At 49.0% G+C, this 23,092-nt stretch overlaps 3 protein-coding genes across 5 annotated transcripts in view; 2 read left to right on the forward strand and 1 right to left on the reverse strand.

Annotated features, from left to right (window-relative positions):
• LOC310675549 (uncharacterized protein) overlaps positions 1-7,584 on the forward strand; it is a 28,226-nt gene extending 20,642 nt beyond the window's left edge. Inside the window, exon 6 of the mRNA XM_083436381.1 lies at positions 2,791-7,584. Within this exon, the coding sequence (XP_083292507.1) occupies positions 2,791-4,370 (1,580 nt within the window). The 3' untranslated portion in view covers positions 4,371-7,584. The remainder of the gene's footprint in view (positions 1-2,790) is intronic.
• LOC310675574 (uncharacterized protein) overlaps positions 1-23,092 on the forward strand; it is a 34,842-nt gene that overhangs the window by 5,220 nt on the left and 6,530 nt on the right. Inside the window, exons 1-4 of one of the 3 annotated variants that reach the window (XM_083436450.1) lie at positions 18,214-18,252; positions 19,412-19,904; positions 20,107-20,188; positions 20,477-20,559. In XM_083436450.1, coding sequence (XP_083292576.1) covers positions 19,503-19,904; positions 20,107-20,188; positions 20,477-20,559 — 567 coding nt within the window. In that variant the 5' untranslated portion in view covers positions 18,214-18,252; positions 19,412-19,502. Of the gene's footprint in view, positions 1-18,213; positions 18,253-19,405; positions 19,905-20,106; positions 20,189-20,476; positions 20,560-23,092 lie in introns of those variants that run through there. The other 2 variants (XM_083436451.1, XM_083436449.1) reach the window with 2 other exon arrangements.
• On the reverse strand, positions 8,911-10,614 carry LOC310676858 (olfactory receptor 52P1-like; the record flags this gene model as incomplete). The annotated part of the gene is made up of 2 exons (XM_083439035.1): positions 8,911-9,967; positions 10,603-10,614. 2 exons carry the CDS (start codon positions 10,612-10,614, stop codon positions 8,936-8,938), a joined length of 1,044 nt encoding a protein of 347 aa, XP_083295161.1. The 3' UTR covers positions 8,911-8,935.

A 23,092-nucleotide genomic window follows, 5' to 3' on the forward strand; every position in this document is an offset into this window, starting at 1 on the left:
TCCACCACATATGAAAGAATGTTCCTTCCTTTTACATTTCCAACATGTATTATCACAATTATGATACATCTTTGCTAATTTTACAGGAGTCAAATACCATCTATACATCATCTTCATAATATTTTCCTTTAACAAAGTACATGCGGTGAACTTAACCCCTTTCTTCCACAATCTCTCCCAGTCCTCAAACATTACATTATGTCCTAAATCTCTTGCCCACCAAAAAGAGTCATTATAGGATATAGATCAAGTCAGGCAAAGGTCTGGTTAAAAAGGAACATTTTTGACTGTATAATGAAGGCGGCAGGCATACTTCCCTGGGGAGAGCATTCCACAGATGGGGAGCCACTGTAGAGAAGGCCCTGTTCTCATGTTGCCACCCTCCGGACCTCTTGAGGAGGAGGCAGACGAAGGAGGACCTCAGAAGATGATCTCCGGGTCTGGCTGGGTTCATATGGAAAGAGGCAGTCCTTGAGGTATTGCGGTCCTGAGCCGTTTAAGGCTTTATAGTTATAGTAGCCAGTGCTCCAGTTATAGTAGCCAGTGCTCCAGTTATAGTAGCCAGTGTTCCAATGAGCAACCTGGCCCCTGAATTCTGCACTAGCTGAAGTTTCTGATCTGTCCTCAGAGGCAGCACTACTTATAACGCATTGTAGTAATCTAAGCTTGAGGTTACCAAAGCATAGACAACAGCAGCTAGGCTATCCCTGTCCAGATAGGGGCATAGCTGGGCCACCAGCCTAAGGTGATAGAAGACACTCCAGACCACCGAGGCCACCTGAGCCTCAAGCGACAGCAACCAAAGCTACGAACCTACTCCTTCAGGGGCAGTGTAACCCCATCCAGAGCAGGTAACCTCCCAGCCATCCTGTCTAAGGAACCACCCACTGACAGTGCCTCAGTCTTATCTGGATTGAGCTTCAGTTTGTTGGCTCTCATCCAGTCCATTACCGAGGCAAGACACTGGTCCAGCACTTCCACTGCATCACCTGCAGATATAAAGGAGAAACAGCTGAGTATCATCCACATACTGCTGACAATGTACTCCAAACCTCCAGATACCACCACCCAGCAGTCAAATAGGACTGAGCCCTGCGGAACCCCACATTGAAGGTTCCATGGGGCTGAAAAGCATTCCACAAGCAACACCCTCTGGGAGTGACCATCCAAGTAGGACTGGAACCACTGCAAAGTGGTGCCTCCCACTCCTAATTTGGAGAGTCGCTCCAGGAGGATACCATGGTTGATGGTATTGAAAGCCGCTGAGAGGTCGAGAAGAGAATTAACAGGGATATGTTCTCGTGTCTATCTCGACAGAGGTCATCATACAGGGTGACCAAAGCAGTGCAAACAAGTCAAAGTGCAAACAAGTCAAAGTGAGCTACCATTGGTTTATCACCTCCTTAGGGCCAGCCTGTAAAAGTCCCTGTACAACCCGGAAAAGTTCTGCCAGACAACCTGAGGATGCAATGGAGGCAGAAAAGTATGCCTTTGCTACCTTCACTGCCACTAGGTAGACTTGATAATGAGCCCTTACCAGTGTTTGGTTGCACTCATTCGGATCTTTCCTCCACTTGCATTCAAGACGTCTCCCAGCTTGTTTCCTCGCCCTGAGCTCTGGAGTATACCAGGGAGCCAATGAGGTTCCACCAAGTGGGAGAGGGTACTCAGGGGTGATCGTGTCAATAGCCCAAGCCATTCGGGTGCTGCAGAGGTTGACCAGGGCTTCGACAGGAACACCAGTCATATCAGCTGGAAAAACCCCCAGAGCTGTTTGGAATTCTACTGGATCCATCAGCCTCTGAGGGCGGACCTTCCTAATAGGTCCCCGCCTCTATGGAGGGGGGAAGGTGCTGATATTCTAAATCTCAACAGGAAGTGATCTGACCATGACAAGGGACTGATGTCCATGTCCCCCACTTTCAGATCACCCTCTTCTTGCCCAGTTAAGAAAACAAGGTCCAGTGTGTGGCCTGCCTTGTGCGTTGGGCCAGAGACATGTTGGGACAGCCCCATACTTGTCATGTCAGCCATGAAGTCCTGATCTACCCCAGAGGCAGCTGCCTTAGCATGGGTGTTGAAGTCTCCCAGAACCAGCAGTCTGGGAGTCCTCAACACCGCCTCTGAGACCAGTTCTGTCAGCTCAGGCAGGGAGACTGTTGGGCAGCGAGTCGGGCGGTAAACCAGCAGAATCCCTAATCTGTCCTGATTACACAACGCCAGGAACACACACTCTAGATCCCCCCCCCCAATGGGCAGGAGCCTGGAGATAGAGAATCTCTATAGATCACAGAAACTCCCCTCTCCCTGACCCCTGAGTCTGGCCTGATGCTGTACTGAGTACTCAGGTGGGCACAACTAGGTGAGACCAACTCCACCATGTTCACCCACCCAGGTCTCAGTGATACAGGCCAGATCAACCTCCTCAACCATAATCAAATTGTGGATGAGGGTGATTATAATCTGGGCCGACCTGGTGTTCAGCAGCAGCAGGGCAGACCCAAGGGCTGGCTGATACAACAACCCCAGTTCCCTAGGTTGGAGGAGGGGCTGGCACACGGCAGAGTCACTAACTGCCTGGGCCATGTGCCCCTTACCCGGCCTGTTCCTCCTCCCACGCCTTACCTCCCCCTACCCAGAATCACTATAATTGGGGCTCCCCTTCTCTTCTCCTCCCAGGCACATCCCACCCTTGAGGCCCAATTAAAAAACCCATTTAATTAGCATTCTTCCATAATTGAGGGCTCCATTTGTTCCTGAGGCTCTAATCCCTTTTTGTCTCCATTGCAGATTCTGAAGAATTGGAAATCAAGAAAAAGGGTGACCACAGCAAAATCCCCAGAGAGGAGAAGCCACGTAAACATTTGGTGTGTGGATACAGCTGCAGTCAGAGCTCCTGTTCCACTTCCCATCAAAGAATTCTCAATGGAAAGAAAGCCTATCAGTGCGTGGAATGCGGCGAGAGCTTCAGGAAGAGCTCTGATCTCACTTGCCATCAGAGAATTCATACAGGGGAGAAACCCTATCAGTGCATGGAATGTGGAAAGAGCTTCAGTCAGAGGGGCCATCTCACTTCCCATCAACTAATTCATACAGGAGAGAAACCCTATCAGTGTGTGGAATGTGGAAGGAGCTTCAGTACAAGCTCCAATCTCACTTCCCATCAACTAATTCATACAGGAGAGAAACCCTATCAGTGTGTGGAATGTGGAAGGAGCTTCAGTCAGAGTGGCCATCTCACTTCTCATCAAAGAATACATACAGGGGAGAAACCCTATCACTGTGCGGAATGTGGAAAGAGCTTCAGTACGAGCTCCCTTCTCAATTCACATCAACTAATTCATACAGGAGAGAAACCCCATCAGTGCTTGGAATGTGGAAAATCCTTCAGGAAGAGAGGCCACCTCACGTCCCATCAACTAATTCATACAGGAGAGAAACCCTATCAGTGTTTGGAATGTGGAAAGAGCTTCAGTAGGCGCTCCCTTCTCAATTCCCATCGACTAATTCATACAGTGGAAAAACCCTATCAGTGCTTGGAATGTGGAAAGAGTTTTAATCAGAGTGGCCATCTCACTTCCCATAAAATAATTCATACAAGGGAGAAACCCTATCAGTGTGTGGAATGTGGGAAAAGCTTCAGGAGCAGCTCCCTTCTCAATTCCCATCAACTAATTCATATAGAGGAGAAACCCTATCAGTGCATGGAATGTGGAAAGACCTTCAGGAAGAGAGGCCATCTCACTTCCCATCAAGTAATTCATACAGGGGAAAAACCCTATCACTGCCTGGAATGTGGAAAGAGCTTCAGTAGGAGCTCCAATCTCACTTCCCATCAAAGACTTCATACAGGGGAGAGACCCTATCAGTGCATGGAATGTGGAAAGAGCTTCAGTAGGAGCTCTGATCTCACTTCCCATCAAAGAATTCACACAGGGGAGAAACCCTATCAGTGTGTGGAATGTGGAAAGAGCTTCCGTGACAAGAAGATTCTCTCTTGTCATCAACTAATTCATACAGGGGAGAAACCCTATCAGTGTGTGGAATGTGGAAAGAGCTTCAGGAGCAGCTCCTCTCTCACTTCCCATCAAAGAATTCACACAGGGGAGAAACCCTATCAGTGTGTGGAATGTGGAAAGAGCTTCCGTGACAAGAAGATTCTCTCTTGTCATCAACTAATTCATACAGGGGAGAAACCCTATCAGTGTGTGGAATGTGGAAAGAGCTTCAGGAGCAGCTCCTCTCTCACTTCCCATCAAAGAATTCACACAGGGGAGAAACCCTATCAGTGCAGGGAATGTGGAAAGAGCTTCCGCAAGAGTCACCATCTCACTTCCCATCAAAGAATTCATACGGGAGAAGCCATTTAATTTATTGGATGTGGATAAAGCTTCTGGAAGAGCTCCTCTCTTGGTTCCCATCAAAGAATTCATACGCAAGGTGGAAAACCCCTTCATTATACAGCTTTAGGCTCCAGTGTAATGCAACCCTTTCTGCTGTGTGAAACCTCTGGCTACTAGTCTAGCCTTGTACTGTGGTTCTCTTTTCACTGTGGGTTTAATTCTGTAAACCTAATGATAGCTCACTGCCTGCTTGCCTTCGGGCAGCTTCGTGGTGGAGAACACACCTAGAGACCTCATTGAGTTCATCTCTTTCTCCATTGCCTCTTGCCATTTCCTGGCTTCTGCTTCAGGCACCTGTTGAACTTCCTCAAAACTCTCTAGTTCTCATACACTGGTGACTTTGAACCTCTCAGGCAGATTACCTTTTGTGGTGTGTGCAGAACACCTTGGAACCACACCAGAAGCCCCCTCTGACCCACTGGGGCCAGCTAGTGTGTCCTTGGCATCAGAAGACTCCCCCTCTGACTTACTGCATCTTCTGAACTTAACTGGACTGGTGGGAGATGTTGGTGCACTCTGAGGCTCTTACTTTACAGCCTTTGGAGATGCCCTTTCCTGCTCCTGGTCAGGGACCTGATCCTCAGCAGGTTCAGTTACTAACTCTCCCTCCTCAGCAGAGTCAGGCAGACTCTCTGAGAGAATATCTGGATTCCCATGGATGCGTGTCCACCCGCTTTGCTCATAAAACTCAGCACTCCTGCTGACTAGAACCTTTGACTGATTGCCTTCTGGATAGGCAAATCTCCACCCCTTTGTCCCTGGCTTATACCCACAAAAGATCATTTTCCGGGACCTGGGGCCACCCTTTCTGTGTTTGGCCTTTGGCACAAGGACCCAAGTCTCGCACCCAAACACACAGAAGAAATGTACCTGTGGTTTCTTACCATGCAACAGAAAATAGGGTGTGTCCCTTACAACAGAGTTGTAAGAACGATTCAAAGTGAAATTTGCCGTCTTCCAAGCTTCTGCCCAGAAACGTTGTGGTAAGCCTGAGTCAAAAAGCAGCGCTCCAACTGCTTCCTGAAGCGTTCGATTCCGCCTTTCTGCCATCCTGTTCTCCTGTGGTGAGTGCAGAACTGTCAACCTGTGACGTATCCCTTTCTGGCGAAAGTAATTCTGCAACGCAGACCCAGTGAACTCCCTACCCAATCTGATTGGATTCTGCAGACCCTCAATGAGAATTGGAGTTCAACTGCAGTGACCCACTCCCTCAGCATGGTGGCAGCCTTACCCTTTTCTTTCAGAGGTATCACCCAACCGTTTCTAGAGTAATCATCTGTCAGGGTCAAAACATGTTTAGCCCCACTCAGACTTGCAACAGGCATAAGGCAAAAATATCTGCATGAACCAACTCAAAAGGTTTTGTGGTTATCCTGTCAGACCTAGAATAACTGCATGTTTTTACCTTTGCCTCCTCGCATGCTCTGCAATCCAGGAACTTAGCACATGACTTCATTTTGCATCCCTCAGTGCACCCTGGAATTTTCTTGACATATCCCAACTGCAGTGGGACACCCTCCTGTGCCACAAATGATGACACATATTGTGAGTGGGAATGTTAGCACGCTGCGCCTGTGCTGACTCAGTGTTTCCCTTACCTGCTTGAGGCGTTTCCAGAACAAATAGCCTGTTCTGACATTCAACAGTTGTCAGCTGTCTCTTGGAACCATTCGGCAAGTGAGACTGTTTTTCCAGTGGAAACAGCTCTGCAGTTCTGCATTTGGACACCAGATGATAACTTGCTCCACTGTTGATCACCCAATGCTGTACATTGCTCTGGTTGCCATCCTTCACTGTTGCCATGGAAGCTGCCAAATAATGCAAACTTGTGTCTCCTTCGTTTCCCCTGGGACCTCTCTGTGCGTTCCCACGCCGTCCCATTCCTCTAATCTGGTTACCTGGGGCAACGACCTTGGAGGCATCCTGTTCCTTGGGGCAGTTTACGCAGGTGGTCTTTTGAGCCACAATGATAACAACGACTCGTAGCAAAAGCCATTACAGTGTCTTCAGTCTTTACTGCCCCCCCCCCTTGGAAGCAGGACAGCCTGAGCCAGCTCGACCCTCTCTCTGCAGATGTTCCTCTTCATTGCACAGGTGCCCTGAGACAAACTGCAGCGTTAAATCTGCTGGGGGCATGGCTTCGAGGTTCAGACACAAATGGTCATAATTCTTGTCTAGTGAACTCGGAAGAATGTAAACTTTCAAATCTTCTGGAAAAGTCACGTTTAACTGCCTCAGCCGGTTTTACACAGCCACCATTTTTGTCACGTGCTCCCTGATGCTGTCCCCCGATGTAGCCTCAGCTCAAACAAACTTCTGGTGACATGGATCTTGGCCCCTGCTGTGGTTCTGTGATGGACCCTCTGAAGTGCCTGCCAAATAGCCTGGGCATTCTCCAACCCTTCAATGTGGGGCAACTGGGAGGCATCCATGCTCAGCACTAGCAAACCCATTGCTCTCTGGTCTTTCCTCAGAGCAGCAGCAGCTGCCGCCACCGCAGGTGCCACGGCACTGTCTCCTGCCTGGACCGGAGGGGCCTGAGTGCAGTCCCAACACACACACCCACCCCTGCGCAACAGGACCTCACATCCCGAGCTATTAACCCTGTAAGCTCTGGGTCTCCTCACAAACACACCTCTTTAACCAGGCCTTTGGCTGATTGACATCTAATGCCCTTTTAAAATGTGGTGAGGAGGGGTGCTTTACTGTTTTTTAATTGTTTATTTCATTTCTATTTTGTGACTTTATGTTGAATGTGCCCTGAGGGTATTAGACAGGGGTCAGCAAACTTTTTCAGCAGGGGGCTGGTCCACTGTCCCTCAGACCTTGTGGGGGGCCCATCTATATATATAATTGGGGGGGTGAATGAATTCCTATGCCCCAGAAATGAGCCAGAGATGCATTTTAAATAAAATGACTCATTCTACTCATGCAAAATCATGCTGATTCCTGGACTGTCTGCGGGCCAGATTTAGAAGGCGATCGGGCCGGATCTGACCCCCGGGCCTTAGTTTGTCTACCCATGGTATAAGGCATAGGAGGCAACTCTTAGAGGCTGAGAGGTCTTTGGCCCCCATTTGGAGTCTGTAACTCCCAGTTATTTCACATTATCTATGTGTTTCTGTGTGTTCAGCACATATGATCGCAGGCGAGACTGAATAAAAGACTTCCTAGGAAATTCCCTTTGACTGCTTCTGTATTGTTTCAACTGTGACTTCACTTACAGATAAGAACAAATCATATTTATTGCTGACAAATCATACCATCGTCAGCTCATGAATTTTAACATGAGCAGCTGCTTTCTTCCCATTTCATAGGTGGAATTAACTGATAAGGAAAAGGAAGAAGGGAGATAGACCCTTTCCCTCGACCTTTGGGGATCTGGGGGGCTTCATTTCACCCCTTGGCCCTGCTCCTGAAAGCTTGACAGATGTGGAGTATTTGCTCACACACTGCCATGACTTAAAAATCAACCTTTTTATTTTTTAAAGAAATGCTATTGCAGTGCTAAAAAGTCTCAAGAAAGCAATTGCTGTAGTAGTTGGCATCTTAGCGAGCCCAGTGCCACTCTGCCAACTGTCTCACTCCCAGCTAACTAATCTGGAAAGCTGTCCTGTCATCTCTGCTAGGACCTCAGTGTCTCTTGAATCACAATTAAGCATTTCTGGAAATGGTATACTGGGCCACTGAATGTGCAACCTGCCAGCCCTGCCCTGGATGTTTTGGTGTGGCAGCAAGTGTACTTTGGAACTCCCTGCCACTTGACATCAGGCAGGAGGCTTCATGGCCCACTTTGCAGCATTCAACCTTGTTACCGCTGCTGAGTTTGTGATAGCTACACATTGAGGAGAGAGAAGCCAATTTCCTACGTATATCCAAATGGATTGAGAAAGTATGGTTTTAAGTAAATATAATTTAGCTGACACTGCAAAAGAATGCATCTAAACCAGCCTAGCAGACTCATGGGGAAATGGACATTTTGGGGGATGTTTTGAAGCAGTAAGTTTCGTGATCATTTATTTATTTATTTATTTCATAAAATGTATATACCGTTTGATTGTAAACAAAACAAAACCCTCAAGGCAGTTTACAAAAAGATACACTGAAATCATGAAAAATTGTGCTGCAGCATTCTGCACCAGTTGCAGATTCTGGATCAAGCGCGAGGGATGCCCCACATGGAGGGCACTGTGGTCATCCAGCCTTGAAGAAACGAAGGCGAGAGCTGCTGTGGCCAGGCTCTCCCAGTCCAGGAATGTTGAACCATCCACAGCTGCTCAAAGGAGGCACTGAGTCTGCCTGAGTCTCGGCTGGATACAGAAGCAGCCCCAAGCCCCATGAGGTTCATAGGGAGAGAACCTTTGGCTTACCTTATTTACTAATGAAAATAACTGGAAAGAGACATGAGATAAATAAAATGAAAGCAAACATTTGTGGCCCCCCCTCGTGGTTTCTGCCCAAATGTCAGTGTTGTGGGAGAGGCACCATGACTGGCAGGGCCCGGCTTGGCACCCAGGAGGGCAAGGAGGTGCCTAGTGGTTTGCAGGCCCCTTTCGCCCTTGGCCAAAAAGGCCAAGCACCCTCTGGCGGATCTGCTGGGTCTTCACCCCATAGACGAGGGGGTTCACCATGGGCGGCAGGAGGAGATAGAGGCAGGCCAGCAGGATGTGGATGTACGGAGGCACGTGGTGGCCAATCCGGTGGGTCAGGAAGGTGAAGAGGGCGGGCACATAGGAGACCAAGATGGTGCAGGTGTGGGCCGCACAGGTGCCCAGGGCCTTGGCACGAGCGTCCCATGATGAGAGCCGGAAGACGGCCCGGAGGATCATGGTGTAGGAGGCAGCAATGAGCCCCAGGTCCAGCACCACCACTGAGAGGGCCACGCAGATGCCATACACCCGGTTGACAGTCGTGTCACTGCAGGCCTGCTTGACCACCGCCATGTGCTCACAGTAGGTGTGCTGGATGACTGTTCGGAAGCCACCAGGCAGCCTCTTGAGGAGGAGGAGGGGGCAGGGCAGGACCAGGATCACGCCCCGGGCAGCCGCCGCCAGCCCCATCCTGGCCACTGCTGTGTTGCTAAGGATGGCCGCATAGTGGAGAGGGTGGCAGATGGCGACATAGCGGTCAAAGGCCATGGCCAGCAAGATGGCGGACTCCACGATGGAGAAGGTGTGGATGAAGTACATCTGCGTCAGGCAGGCGTGGAAGCCAATCTCCCTGGCGCCCGACCACATGATGGCCAGCATCTTGGGCAAGGTGGAGGTGCTGATGACCAGGTCGTTAGCGGCCAGCATGGAGAGGAAGAGGTACATGGGCTGGTGGAGACTGGGCTCTGTCTTGATGATGAAGAGGATGGTGACGTTCCCCAGCACAGTCAGGACATACATGAGGAAGAGGGGGGTCCCGATCCAGGTGTGGAAGGCTTCCAGACCAGGGATGCCCACCAGGATGAAGGAGAATTGGCCCAGTAAGCTGGCTGTGCTGTTGAGGGCCTCCAGCGTTGCGAAAAGGAGTCGCGAGAGAGACCCACCCTGGCGAAGCTTCTGGAGAAAGTCACACAGCTGGAAGAGGGAGAGAGAAGGGTGGCCCCTGGAGGAAGTGCTGAGCTCACCTGGCTCCCTCCTGCACCCTTTCAGGAGCCCAGAAAGGACTATTCCTGGCTGCTGCTAAAACCAAGAGCCCATCTAGCCCGGCCTCCTGTTCTCACAGTGGCCCATCAGGTGCCCCAACAGGAAACCCCCAAGCAGGATCCAAGCACAAGAGCCCTCTTCTCCCCTCCTGTGGCTTCCAGAAACTGCTTTTCAGAAGCATGGCTGCCTCTCCTTGTGGAGCCAGAGCAGAGCCCTCTCCTCCTCCGGGAATTTGTCCTTGAAAGGCTCATTGGTTGGTGGACATTGCTGCCTCATGAGGCAGGGAGTTCCACCATTTAACTAAGAAGGACTTCCTTTTATGCCCCCTGAATCTTCCAACATCAATCTTCATTATGGGCTCTAATGTTGGGAGAGGAGAAAAATTCTCTCCATCCACTCTCTACATGCCATGCAGAAATTCATAAATATCCATCATAGGATTCTCCGGCCAGACATTACCAGGATATCAAAGGTGGAATTGTCCAACAACTTTCAGGGTGTCCTGGTTTTTACTTTTTGAAATATGGCAGTCCTAGGGTCTCGAGATGACATAAGCCTAAAATTACTTTCTGGCCCATGAAGAACAGCCACACCAATTTTCTGCAGCTCTTAATGATCTACGATATATGTTTGTGTGTGTACAAATATACACCCACCCTATAATTTCCCCCTCCATTCTTGTTCTTCCTGGATTGAATTCTGCCTCAGGGCAGGGACCTGTCCTTTAACACTTTGCAAAAGGCCACCCATGCCAATGGCACAATGTGAAATAGCAGTAATGGTGACTTTTCCAATTCTCTTTTGTGTGTGTGTGCATAGCGGTGTGGGGGTGTGTGTGCAGGGAGCAGGTGCCCCCCCCCCTAAATCAAGTAAATAGATAGAAAACATTTAACCAACTGACCAATTGTATCACAGTTCTGCCCCCCACCCAACATAAAGCTTGCACCCCCCAAAAAATAAATAAATCCTGGCTATGTCCATGGTCCTGTGCCTGTTCTATTCCAAAACACTGACATTTTGGGACTGTGCTGAGATTATTGTTCACCTTTTCCAGCCGCACGTCACATCACTGCCTTGGCTCCATCACGTTCCCTTCAGACCCTTGCGATGCCGTGGCTTCCCTGGACCAGGTCACTGAAGGTTACCCTCTGCAGAAGGAGGAGGAGGAAGAGGAGGAGGAGGAGGAGAAGTAGAAGAAGAAGAACCCCAGAGGGTCATTTGGCCCCTGCAGTGCAGGAAACACAGCTGCAGAATCCCTGACAGATGGTCCCCCAACCTCTGCCCAAAGACCTCCAGGGATGGAGAGCTGTTGTTGAAGATACAATCATAGGATTATAGACTTTGGAGGGGACACAAAAAGGCATCTAGTCCAACCCTCTACAATGCAGGGATCACTGACAAGGAATCTACCTTGCAAATGCACAAGACTTACTGGGGAAGTGGGAGAGGAGAGCCTTGGTTGGAGGAGACGAGGAAGTGTGGGCCCAGGAGGAAAGAAAGAAGTGGGGCAAGGGAGAGATGGAGGAGAAGGTTGGAAAGAAGGGAAAGGGAAGGGTGGAGAGGGAAATCAGTCTTGTGAGAAGATGCAAAGGAAGGATGAGCTGGAGGGAGCAAGGAAGTGAATGGAGCTCCAAAAGGGGAAAGGGAGAGGCAGATGGAGGAGGACTGGTGGGTGGATGGATAGATGGAAGCAAACAGGAGAGAGGGATTAGCTGCCATCCCTGCATTGCAGCGACTTGGACTAGATGATCCTGGGAGGTCCCTTCCAACTCTGATTCTATGACAGGCAGGAGGAGAAGGAGGCTGTGCTCTGGCAGCCCCAGAAATGGCTCCCCTCCAACCTGCCGTCCTGCTGCTGCTGAGTCTGGAATAAAAATCACCCTTGCCATCGCCATTGCAGCAACAAGGAATGCAAGTAGATCATGGATGTTTCCATAGGGAGGAACTCCGCTGCCCTATTTTTGGTCCTCCACCCAACCCAACCAACATTTCTCGGCTCCCTGCAGGACCAAAATCCTCCAACGTTTTCTCTGATGAAAATAGGGATGACGAGGAATTATGGTGCTGGAGGAGACTCTTGAGAGTCCCATGGACTGCAAGAAGATCAAGCCTCTCCATTCTGAAGGAAATCAGCCTTGAGTGCTCACTGGAAGGACAGATCCTGAAGCTGAGGCTCCAATACTTTGGCCACCTCATGAGAAGAGAAGACTCACTGGAAAAGACCCTGATGTTGGGGAAGATGGAGGGCACAAGGAGAAGGGGACGACGGAGGACGAGATGGTTGGACAGTGTTCTCGAAGCTACAAACATGAGTTTGACCAAACTGCGGGTGGCAGTGGAAGACAGGAGGGCCTGGCGTGCTCTGGTCCAGGGGGTCACGAAGAGTTGGACACGACTAAACAACAATAAAAGGAATGCTGGGACATTCCAGGATCAAATCAGAATCTGGGAGGGCTTCTGCAAATCCAGGAGTGTCCTTGGAAAAGAGGGTCTGCAAGAGCTGATCCAGCACACAAGCAGGTGAAAGAGAAGCCTGCAGGTTCCAGGCAGGAAGCGCAGATGTAGGAAGGCAGGAAGAAAGAGAGAGAGAAGGGGGAGTCTCCAGGGTCACTTACTGCCATTGTGGCTGGAGTGTCTGCCATGCCGGTCCTTGGCATCAGCTGCTCGGAGCTCTTGGGGTCCCCCTGGCACCCCTTATATGCTGGCCCAGATCCTCCCTAGGGTGTCTGTGCCGCTCGCGATGCCTCCTTCTCCCTTTTGCGCGTAATTGCAGTTCAAGTGTGCAGCTTCCTCAGGGAGGGGAGCAGCCTCTGGACCCATGAGTAGGTGCTGGATCCATCCTGCGACAAAGCCGGCCATTGGCAGACTCCAGAGGGACAAATGAAAGCCCTTCTCCACACAGCACAGAGCTAAACTGCCGAGCTATCTCCCCGCGGAGGCAGTGGGTGGTTTCTGAAGAGGATCAGACAGGTTCATGGAGGAGGAGAATGCTGCCAGGGGCTCCCAGGCTTTGCTGGAGGCAGCCAGGCTTCTGAATACCAGATGCAGGAAACCACAAGAAGGAAGGGGCCCCACTCACCTGCATTCCCAAACCTAGCTAGAATCACAGGGGCTTATCCGTTGTTCTGCCCAACATGCCTCATTTCCCCTTAGAGCCTATTCCTACTCGCAGAATACGGCCACCTTCCCTGAATATGTGCAAATGAAGCACTTGGGAGAAGGCAAATATATGATCACCGAGATCTAGGGTGCGGAGAAAGGAATGCAGTTCTTTCAGAACTCTAATGCAAATCTATCTCCAAATGGGGGACTGTTACAGAATGGAGGGGGGGCACATGAACGAGGTCTTACTCCCGAGTAAGACACGTAGAACCCAAGGAGGCGACCTCAAGGGCACCCTACCATACAAGGACTCCCCTCACCCCATCACAATGTTGCACCAAGCACCGCATAAAACCCCAAGAATAAAGCACCATTTCTGACCCTGTATCTCTAAACTACACACAGGCAGGCGGTATGATTGATTGATGTATTTTATGAATGAACAAGGTATTTGCATTAGGATGCGCTCTAGCCAATCAGATTGTGTCGAATACAGCCCTTCAGCCAATCACAGCAATGCCATGGCTCTGCAGAGGCAGCTCAGCTCCACTGAGCGCTGACAAGGTGATGACAGCTCCCGCTGTGAGAACAATGGACTGATTCAGTTGAAACCTGTTACCCTGTTAATCCAATCAAAACTAGATACAATGTAGCAATGTCAGACCAGGTTACTTCTGAAAAAAACCGTCTGTACTAAAAAAAAAGCCTAAAACGCTTGGAAATTCATAGAAAATCACTGTCCACCGATTCTCTTCATTCCACTGCCAATCTACTTTGTTGGCCAAGGACCCGATAAGCCCTCGGCCCTCGCCGTAATCCCTCAAGCAGGAGGTCAGGTATGCACAGGAAGGGACTCATAGGTGTCAATCACTGGGCAACCCCCTCCTCCGGACTTACCCAGGTGGAAGACTATGCAAACCTAAGTCCTATTGTTCTCTTGCTGTAGGTGCTTAGAATGTACTCCCAATACATATCCTGTATTTTCACGTTGCCCCCCCATATTCCTCTTATGTTAATCATGTATACCCTCCCCTTTTATGATGTAGTAATGATGTAGTGATGATGTTTAGTGAACTGCATGCTGGGATAAGATATGAACTTTCAAAAGTCCTTGTCACCCCGTTCTTGGGGTTCAATTCCTCTTTGAACCTGTTGTGCAATAAACTTTGATCTTCAGCTATTTGCTCTGGTTGGTAGCTGGACTCCTTCTTTGTTTCACAGGGACCCACGGGCTCTGCCCAACGTGCTGGGTGGCTGAGCACCTGGATTTTTCCGTAACATTTTTGCGCCCAATCTGCATGGAGCTTGCGGTTTCCCCATGTTTCTGACCGGGGTCCCCAAAATCTTCAGCTGGCACTGGGCCTCTTTTGCCTGGGAAGATCCTATTGGACCCCCAGCCATCTTCTGGGGTGGTAATTGGCTAGCCTCAAGGAACCCAAACAGGGAGCAAAGGCAGGATGCAGCCAGCTTATTCGTTGATCCCGGGATCGCAACAGAAGACGTGTGAGTATAGGTTGAAATCCAGTGCACTAGTGGGAATGGGGTGGTGACACCTGGCAACTGAATTCTCTGCCCTCTTATCTATCATTCTTTCTTACCTTTCTCTTGGTCTAGATTGTCAGAAAGACTGGACCACTGCTCAACTCGAGAGGGGAGTTCTTTGCTCTATCTCTTTATCTTAAAATCTACAGCCAGCCTCACCAATTGAGAGCCCAGAAATAAGACAGAGAGGACCGGCTTAAAAACCCACCTCACCACGACGGGCATCTCATTGAAAGCAAGGGGTAGGAGCTCTTTTTCTGAACTTCCAGCTAGCCGCCCCGATTAGGAACCTGGAAATAAGACAGAGAGGACTGACTCAAAAACCCACCTCTCTGCAAACGGGTGTCCTATTGAAAGCAAGGGGCTGGAAGGACTGTCTTGCTATCTCTACCCCAGCCGCACCAGTCACACCACATAACATGTGTATTGTGCGTGAGCCCGCTTCTGAACGCACTGGGGATATTCCAGATCAAAAAATTCTATCCAGGGGTTGGCTGAGCTGGCACCGCACTGTGCAGGTGTCCAGTAGGGTCCCTTTTCCAAAGTTTGCAACCATAGGTAGGAGGTTGCCAGGAGGGGTAGCCTAGTAGGAACTGGGCAGGACGTAGCAGAGTGAGAGGAAGCACCCCAAAGTAAGGAAAGGGAAGGTGAGTACCGAAGGTCTGGGGAGGAAACCAGATAGCTCAGGACTTGGGAGAAACCCTGTGAAGTTGTTAGCTAACGGAAGGTAGGACTGAAAGATAGAAGAAACAGTATAATCTACTAAAGCCTCTTGTATAGATAAATTGAAACCCTTACCTACCCCTCTTCTTCCCCACCTTTCTATCTTAGAAATACCAGAATTGAGAAAAACATGAGTGAGCTCCCTCTAGCAGGAAGGTTTCACAGAAGCCATCCCTGTCCCAGAGGGACCCTGACTCTCCTCTTGAATTTGTACTAACATACTGGAAAGCAGTACCGGGACATAGACTACTGTCTAAACAGAAGTTAGAAGATCTATGCAAAAATTACTGGCCCACCGGTATAGCCTTTGCAAAACCCGAACTGCGCTGGCCACCAAACAGATCCTTTAATACAGATCACCTAAATCCCCGGTGGAAGCACTTAATGGAAGAGAAACCTCATCAACTAGAGTACCTAGCCACCTTTGAGACAGTTAAAAGAATTATTCAAGCTCCGCATGGAGCCCTGTCTCTACAACTGCCCTTACTAAACCCAGAAAAACAGCCATTGCCCCCTCCCTACGAGGGACCTCCGACCGATGACTCCGTTGAACGGGCTCTGATCCCCTTTTATTACCAAAGGGCAGCACCATCTGTCACGGCTAAAAATTGGCCACTGTTTCTTTAATGCTTAAAAAAGCTGGGTCAGCATGAGTCAGCGGCCTGCACCGGGTTGTATATATAGAGTGAGAAATGTTAGTTTGGGGTTGGGTTGGTTGGTTGGTTAGTGAAAGCTGGTAGTGTTGATGTGTACAGTTGGTCTGTCGCTTTTGCAGAAAGACTTTTAAGAATAAAAGCAGACTCTTTTATGCCGACAAGGGTCCAAGGACCAGGCTGAGGCGACAAAGGGAGGTCAGAACGCTTTCTTCTTCTTTTTTACAAACACTGACACCATCAGCCTCTTCCAGTGACACAGACAGCGACACAGAACAGAGGACAGGGGGGCAGAGAAGGGCACAAAAAAAGTAGTTACTTGCCTACAAAGTAAGGCAAAAAGTGCCATGGCAGGAACCTCTACCCACTTGGAGGTACCCGCCCCTTGTCCATCAAATACAAATCAAATTGACACAGCGGGAACTTCTAGCCAAACAGAGGTCCATATGCCTTTAAGAACACTATCAATCTCGCCATTAGATCCTGACGGACCTCCTCAAATGGTATATACGTATCACCCTTTGATCTTCAGCTATTTGCTCTGGTTGGTAGCTGGACTCCTTCTTTGTTCCACAGGGACCCACGGGCTCTGCCCAACGTGCTGGGTGGCTGAGCAGCCTTGAACCTGGATTTTTCCGTAATAATAATAATAATAATTTATTTATATCCTGCCCTCCCCAGCCAAAGCCGGGCTCAGAGCGGCTAACATCAAATATATAACACATTAACAAAATCAGACAATCAATTAAAAAACATCCTCAAATCGGATCAGGATCAGAATAAAATCCAATCAGATGGCAACCCACAGATTAGGGTTGGGGACCTTCAATGCTCACCTGGTCCAACTGTTTGTGCTGAACTTATATGGGCCTGTGAGAAAAATTGGGAGGCCACTTTCATGCAAATTCTTATGAAAGGAGAGAGGGAGTCAGGCTGAACCCCGACCAAAGGCCTGGTGGAACGGCTCCGTCTTGCAGTCCCTGCGGAAAGATATCAGGTCCCGCAGGGCCCTTGTCTCTTGTGACAGAGCGTTCCACCAGATCGGGGCCACAGCCGAAAAAGCCCTGCCTGTGGTTGAGGCCAGCCTAACCTCTCTGTGGCCCGGGACCTTCAGGATGTTTTTGTTTGAAGACCGTAAGGTCCTCCGTGGGACATACCAGGAGAGGCGGTCCCATATCAGGAGAGGCGGTAACAGTATGTAAATTTAATAAACAATTAAAATAAACATATAGAATCTGCTTTGGAAAACAAGATTTATGTAGTGCATAATAGATGTTGATTGGCACTTGAGCATTTAATGAAGTTTGATGGATTTATTTGTTTCAGCACACAGTGAATTTAATGGAGGGAAAGAGTGGCCTGGACAAGGCAGAGGAAAAGGAGCAGCATCATTTGCCTGCTTTTTATATGTTCTGTGTTTTAAACGTCCCTGAGATCTCTTGATGAAGGGCGGTATGTCAGGTTAATAAATATTAACAACCACACCATCCGTTGTTAGTCCCTTGAATGAGCAATTAAGCATTTCTGGGAAGGGAAATGGCATACGATTGTGTATAAGCATAAAAGGCATGCATTAAAAGATATTATTCAGGATGAAAATATGATTTATTTATTTTGAACTTCGCTTGGTTCCTCCTTGGTGGCCAGTGCAATGGTTTCAGCAGGGCTAGAACTCAGGACCCGCTGCCTTGAGGGACATCTAAGAGCAGTTTGGCAGGGAAAGATCTCCCTTGGGAGGTGGTGGACTCTCCTTCCTTGGAGGTTTCTCAGCAGAGATCGGACGGCCATCTGCCATGGATGCTTTAGCTGAGATTCCTGCATTGCTGGTAGATGACCCTAGGATCCCCTTCTGTCTCTCCACTCCGGAATTCTAGGATGAGGTTCCTTGCTTCCTGCAAAGCCCTTTCCCCTGCAAGCTGCTACTGAAATTTCTGGCGAAGGGAGGGAGATGCTCAGAGCCCAAACAAGAGCCCCCCCCCCAAGCATCTCTTACCATAGGCAGAGTCAGGGAGGCAGTAAAGCGAGAGAGAGCTGAGCTGGGCAGCTTTGCAAGGGTTAAAGGGAACCGAGCTGCCTTCCTAGAGAGGACAGGAAGGGGGGGCAGGTCCTCCAGAGCCAAGGCCCCTCCCTCCCCAGTCCTTTCCTGCTTCCGTGTCTCTCCTGCAAGGGCTGATTCGCTGTCTCTCCCGGGATCTGGTGAGTCTCCTCTCTCTCTGGGATCTGGTGGGGGTCCCAGGGCTGCAGCAGGGGAGGGGGCCTGGGGGGCCTGATCTGCTCCTGCAAGGGGGGGGACCCCAAGTCAGGGAGGAGAGGGTCCTGCCAGGGAGGGGCCAGGTCTGCCACGCTCTCCTTCTTGCAGAGCAGAGGATCCCTGACTCCCACGAAATCTCCCTTCTTTAAACAAAGGAGTCCCTGGGACTTTAACTCTGTGTGACGTCGCTCAGCCTCATTGCACAAAAGAGGGAACTTGTGCAAATGGTTTTCCAAAGCTGGACGAGGAGGTGGACTAGCCCCCCCCCCCCCAAAAAAAAGGTGGGAGAGGAAGGCCAGGAGTAAAGAGAGGGATCCCAGCCCAGAGTCTGGCTGCTGCATTGGAGACCAGTTTCCCAGTGTCTCCCAGGGCAGCTCCCCACGGAGGCCACTGCAGCAATCCCCTCGCACCCAGAGCAGGGCATCCCAGGACCACATCCTCTCTGTCCCAAAGGGATTGTTGCTGGAAATGGGCGCTGCTACTCACTGAGCCTCCAGGGACCTTGGCATCAATGGCTGTGTGTGTGTTAAGCTATCTAATTGAATAATAATACTAAATTACCCTCCTAAATTTGAAGGGAGATGTCTTTGGCCCCGCCCACTTGGCCCTCAGGGGGTTGGCCAGATACGTACCTGGCCCTCAGAGCAAAGAAAAAGGGACCCCACCCCAGGAGTCTTTCTGGAGAGCGTTGTAGAGTCAAAGTGCAAAAACAGAAGCATTGGGGGGGGGGGCAACTCCTGAGGACCCCCAGGTGAGGACCCCCACTAGAGCCAAGAATCCATTTTCCACAAGATACAAATGACTCCCTTGTCAGTCAGTTCTGACTTCTTGCATTTACTCGAAGGCAGGAGCAACTAGACTGATTCACCTCAGAGAAATCCCTTCCGTTGCCTCCACATTTTGCATTGCAATATTCCTTTTTAGGAGGACTAGATGCTGCTTTCTCCTTCTCCTTCTCCTCTTTTTAAAGAAGATATCTCATGGTTTGGGCTGTGGTGCCATCCAGCCCTGGTACTTGGCAAGACACATAGATGCTTCCTTACGGATTCTGTTGTTTCTTCTGACCTACAGATTCTGTAACAGAACAATGTATTTGCTTTGTAGGATTTGCTAGAGCTTCTCATTCAGACAGACAGAACTTGGGAGAAGACCAAAGGGTTCCTTCTCACCTCTTAGAGACTTCCTGAGAGCACAGATGGGTGAGCAAGACTCAGCTGGCCCTGAAGCAGGAAGAGGCCATGCCATCCAAACTGGGAGCAGTGGGGGATTCTGGGAAAACTCTGTGCAGAAGATCCTGGGTGAGGAGGACACCCTCCGCTCAGAGGTGCAGAGCCAGCAGGTGAGGAAGTTCTGCTTCCAGGAGGCCAAAGGACCCCGAGAGGTTTGCAGCCGACTCTACCACCTTGACCGTCAGTGGCTGAAGCCAGAAAGGCACACGAAAGCTGAGATGCTGGACCTGGTGATCTTGGAGCAGTTCCTGGCTGTCCTTCCACCGGAGATGGAGAGCTGGGTGAGGGACTGTGGAGCGGAGACCAGTTCCCAGGCGGTGGCCCTGGCCGAAGGTTTCCTCCTGAGTCAGGCAGAGAAGAGAAAGCAGGTGAGAGAGACTTTCCTCTGGATACTCCCAAGGGGCTCCAAACAGGACAGAGAACATCTCATATAGCTCTACTATTGGCCCATTCTTTTTCTGGGAAGGCATCCATGGAATGACATCTGACACCTTTAAAGCTGTTGGCCCTGACATTCATTTTTTAATCCTTCACCCCATTCTCTGTTTTGAATCCTTATTTCTTTTTCAGGGAAAGGATCTCTTTGCAGAAATGGACCTGGATTCCTGTGAGGCAGAGAGGCCTCCGTTGGACACCAGAGAGAGGCCACTGGGTAAGGAGGAAGGTGGTTTTTCTCCATTTGGTCTTGTTCTGTTGGTTTTCCAACTCATCTGATGGTTCTTTTCATATTGTTTTTTTGAGGGGGAGGGACAGTTGGGACCAAGGGTCCAGCGGAGGGGAGATGTATTTTTGCACAACTAACATGAAATTTGCACAAATGTCCAAATGCACTCAGTAGGTAAGGCTTTCTGAAAGGCTCATCTGTAGTTAGAGATGCCTTATTTCACCTGTGAGAGAAGCAGGCACTCCTGGCATCCTGATTACCTTTTTTCTCTTGCAGGAGACAGAATGATGCTGGCAGGACCTTCTGATCCACTTTTTCATGGGAGCAGAAGGGAAGCAGCGGCTGTGGAACCAGATCAGGTCAGGGGAAGCTGCCTTGTGGGGACAGAGGCCGAGGGATGGAGCAATGTCCTGGACTGGTTGGGCACAGAGGAATGGTGGGAGAAAGCAGCCGGGGAACCAGGAAGGGAAGACGTCTCAGAGCCCAAGGAGTGGAGGTGGAACAAGGATGAGTGGTCAGAGGGAGAAGCCTGGGAAGAGGAGGTGTCAGAAACTGAAGGGGTAACGGGGCTTAGTGAGCTGGGAGACTCTGTGGCAGAATGCAGTCCACAATCAGAGGCAGAAGATGAAGGAGGCGAGTGGGAGGAGGGAATTGAGAGGCAGAGGTGAGTCAGGAGAAGGAGGAGCCACCGGGGGCTCCCTCTCCTTCTGCCAGAAGCCACCCTCCCTGCTTGTCTCTCAGAGCCAGGAGACGTCTGACAATGGAGGAGCAAAGGCAGGGTGCACACTGGCGCAGCTGCTTTTGTGCAGGAAGAGACTCGGGGAATGAGCTGCTGTTCTCATTAGGCCTGAAACTCAGCCAAGTCTGTGAATAAAGTGGTACCTCGGGTTGCATACACAGAAATAGTGCTTCAGGTTAAAAACTTTGCTTCAGGATGAGAACAGAAATCTTACTCCGGTGGCGTGACAGCAGCAGGAGGCCCCATTAGCTAAAGTGGTGCTTCAGGTTAAGAACAGTTTCAGGTTAAGAACAGACCTCCGGAACGAATTAAGTTCTTTTTTTTCCTTTTTTTTCTTTTTTTTCCCTGGAGCTTTTCTGATTTTTTTTTTAAATAATATTTATTGATTTTTCCAAAAACATAACAACAAAACAAAAACTTGTCCACAAAAAAGAAAGAGAATGGAAAATAAAAAAGGAAAAGGAAAAAGTAGAAAACCCCAAAAAGAAAACCCCTCCTTCCCACCCTCCAACACAAAAATGTCCAAAAAACAAACACAAAAACACCCAAACAAAACAAAGGAAAAATTCATTTTTCAAATTCCTTCTTTTTTAACTTGGTTCCTCAGCCTCCTCCCACCTCCCTCTTTGTATACCAATTTTTTAATCCAGTCGGCAAATTCCATCCAGCTTTCATTGCTTTTTCACTTATTTACTTTTACCCCTTTTAACCTTATTTCTCCCCCAACATCTCCAATCAGATAGACTTCAAAACAAGATATAAAACTAACCAATCCCCTATTTCCTAATTGACAAAATAATAATAATAATAATAATAATAATAATAATAATAATAATAGATAATAATAGAAAAAGAAAATTAACCTTAAATCTTCTAGTCTTAAACCCTGTAATAATAATATACCCTTATATCCTAATGTTTTAATCTCTTTGTCTTAATTCCCTGGAACCAAATAAATTCCTTCCATCATCCCCCAAAAATAGTTATTCGAGCCAAGTTACATTAAATTTTACTTAAAAATTTCCAATTTATCCCACCATCTCTTCCCCCCGGTTTCGGGTACTGCCAGTCCTTTTTACAAGTTTTAGAGTCTTTCCAGTCCACAAGGTCAGTAAATCAGCCAGATTGTCTTATATCCGAGGCCTTTAAATCATCTTCTTGGCCTGTCTGCAGTCTTTTTCGAGCCTAAAATTAAGTCCCAAGGCACTTTCCCCTCAACGTCTCCTTTAATCTTCTTGAACAAGCTTGTCCAAACTCTGTAGTTCCTCTTGTAAACCAAAAAATTGTCCAAAGCTTGCTCCACAGTCCCTTTAGAATTGTTAAATTTCACTTCTCCAAACTTTCTCATAGTGTCAACCTCCAAAATGTACCTTATCGAACCTAGATCACTCAGTTCATATGTGACACTACTTTTCCGAATCTGTCCTTTAGACTCTTTGATCTCATAGTCCATTTTTTGTCCATCAATCTGAGGCTCAGTTCCTGTAATTTCCCCAGACGGTTTCTCTAGCAAAGACAGAGCCTGTTCTGTTTGATCCACCTTCTTCTCTAATACCCATCCTTGTGGAGTTGATTCCGTTTCTTGAGCCGGATCTGCTAATTTGTTTCCTTGTTGGACCAAAATGTATACATTTTCCTTCAATTCAGAAATGTTGTTGTTGTTGTTGTTTAGTCGTTCAGTCGTGTCCGACTCTTCGTGACCCCATGGACCAGAGCACGCCAGGCACTTCTGTCTTCCACTGCCACCCGCAGTTTGGTCAGATTCATGTTTGTAGCTTCGAGAACACTGTCTAACCATCTCGTCCTCTGTCGTCCCCTTCTCCTTGTGCCCTCCATCTTTCCCAACATCAGGGTCTTTTCCAGTGAGTCTTCTCTTCTCATGAGGTGGCCAAAGTATTGGAGCCTCAGCTTCACGATCTGTCCTTCCAGTGAGCACTCAGGGCTGATTTCCTTAAGAATGGATGCGTTTGATCTTCTTGCAGTCCATGGGACTCTCAAGAGTCTCCTCCAGCACCATAATTCAAAAGCGTCAATTCTTCGGCGATCAGCCTTCTTTATGGTCCAGCTCTCACTTCCATACATCACTACTGGGAAAACCATAGCTTTTACTATACGGACCTTTGTTGGCAAGGTGATGTCTCTACTTTTTAGAA

This window comes from Podarcis tiliguerta, assembly GCF_965153285.1.
Source record: "Podarcis tiliguerta genome assembly, chromosome: 4".
Lineage (NCBI taxonomy): Eukaryota > Metazoa > Chordata > Lepidosauria > Squamata > Lacertidae > Podarcis > Podarcis tiliguerta.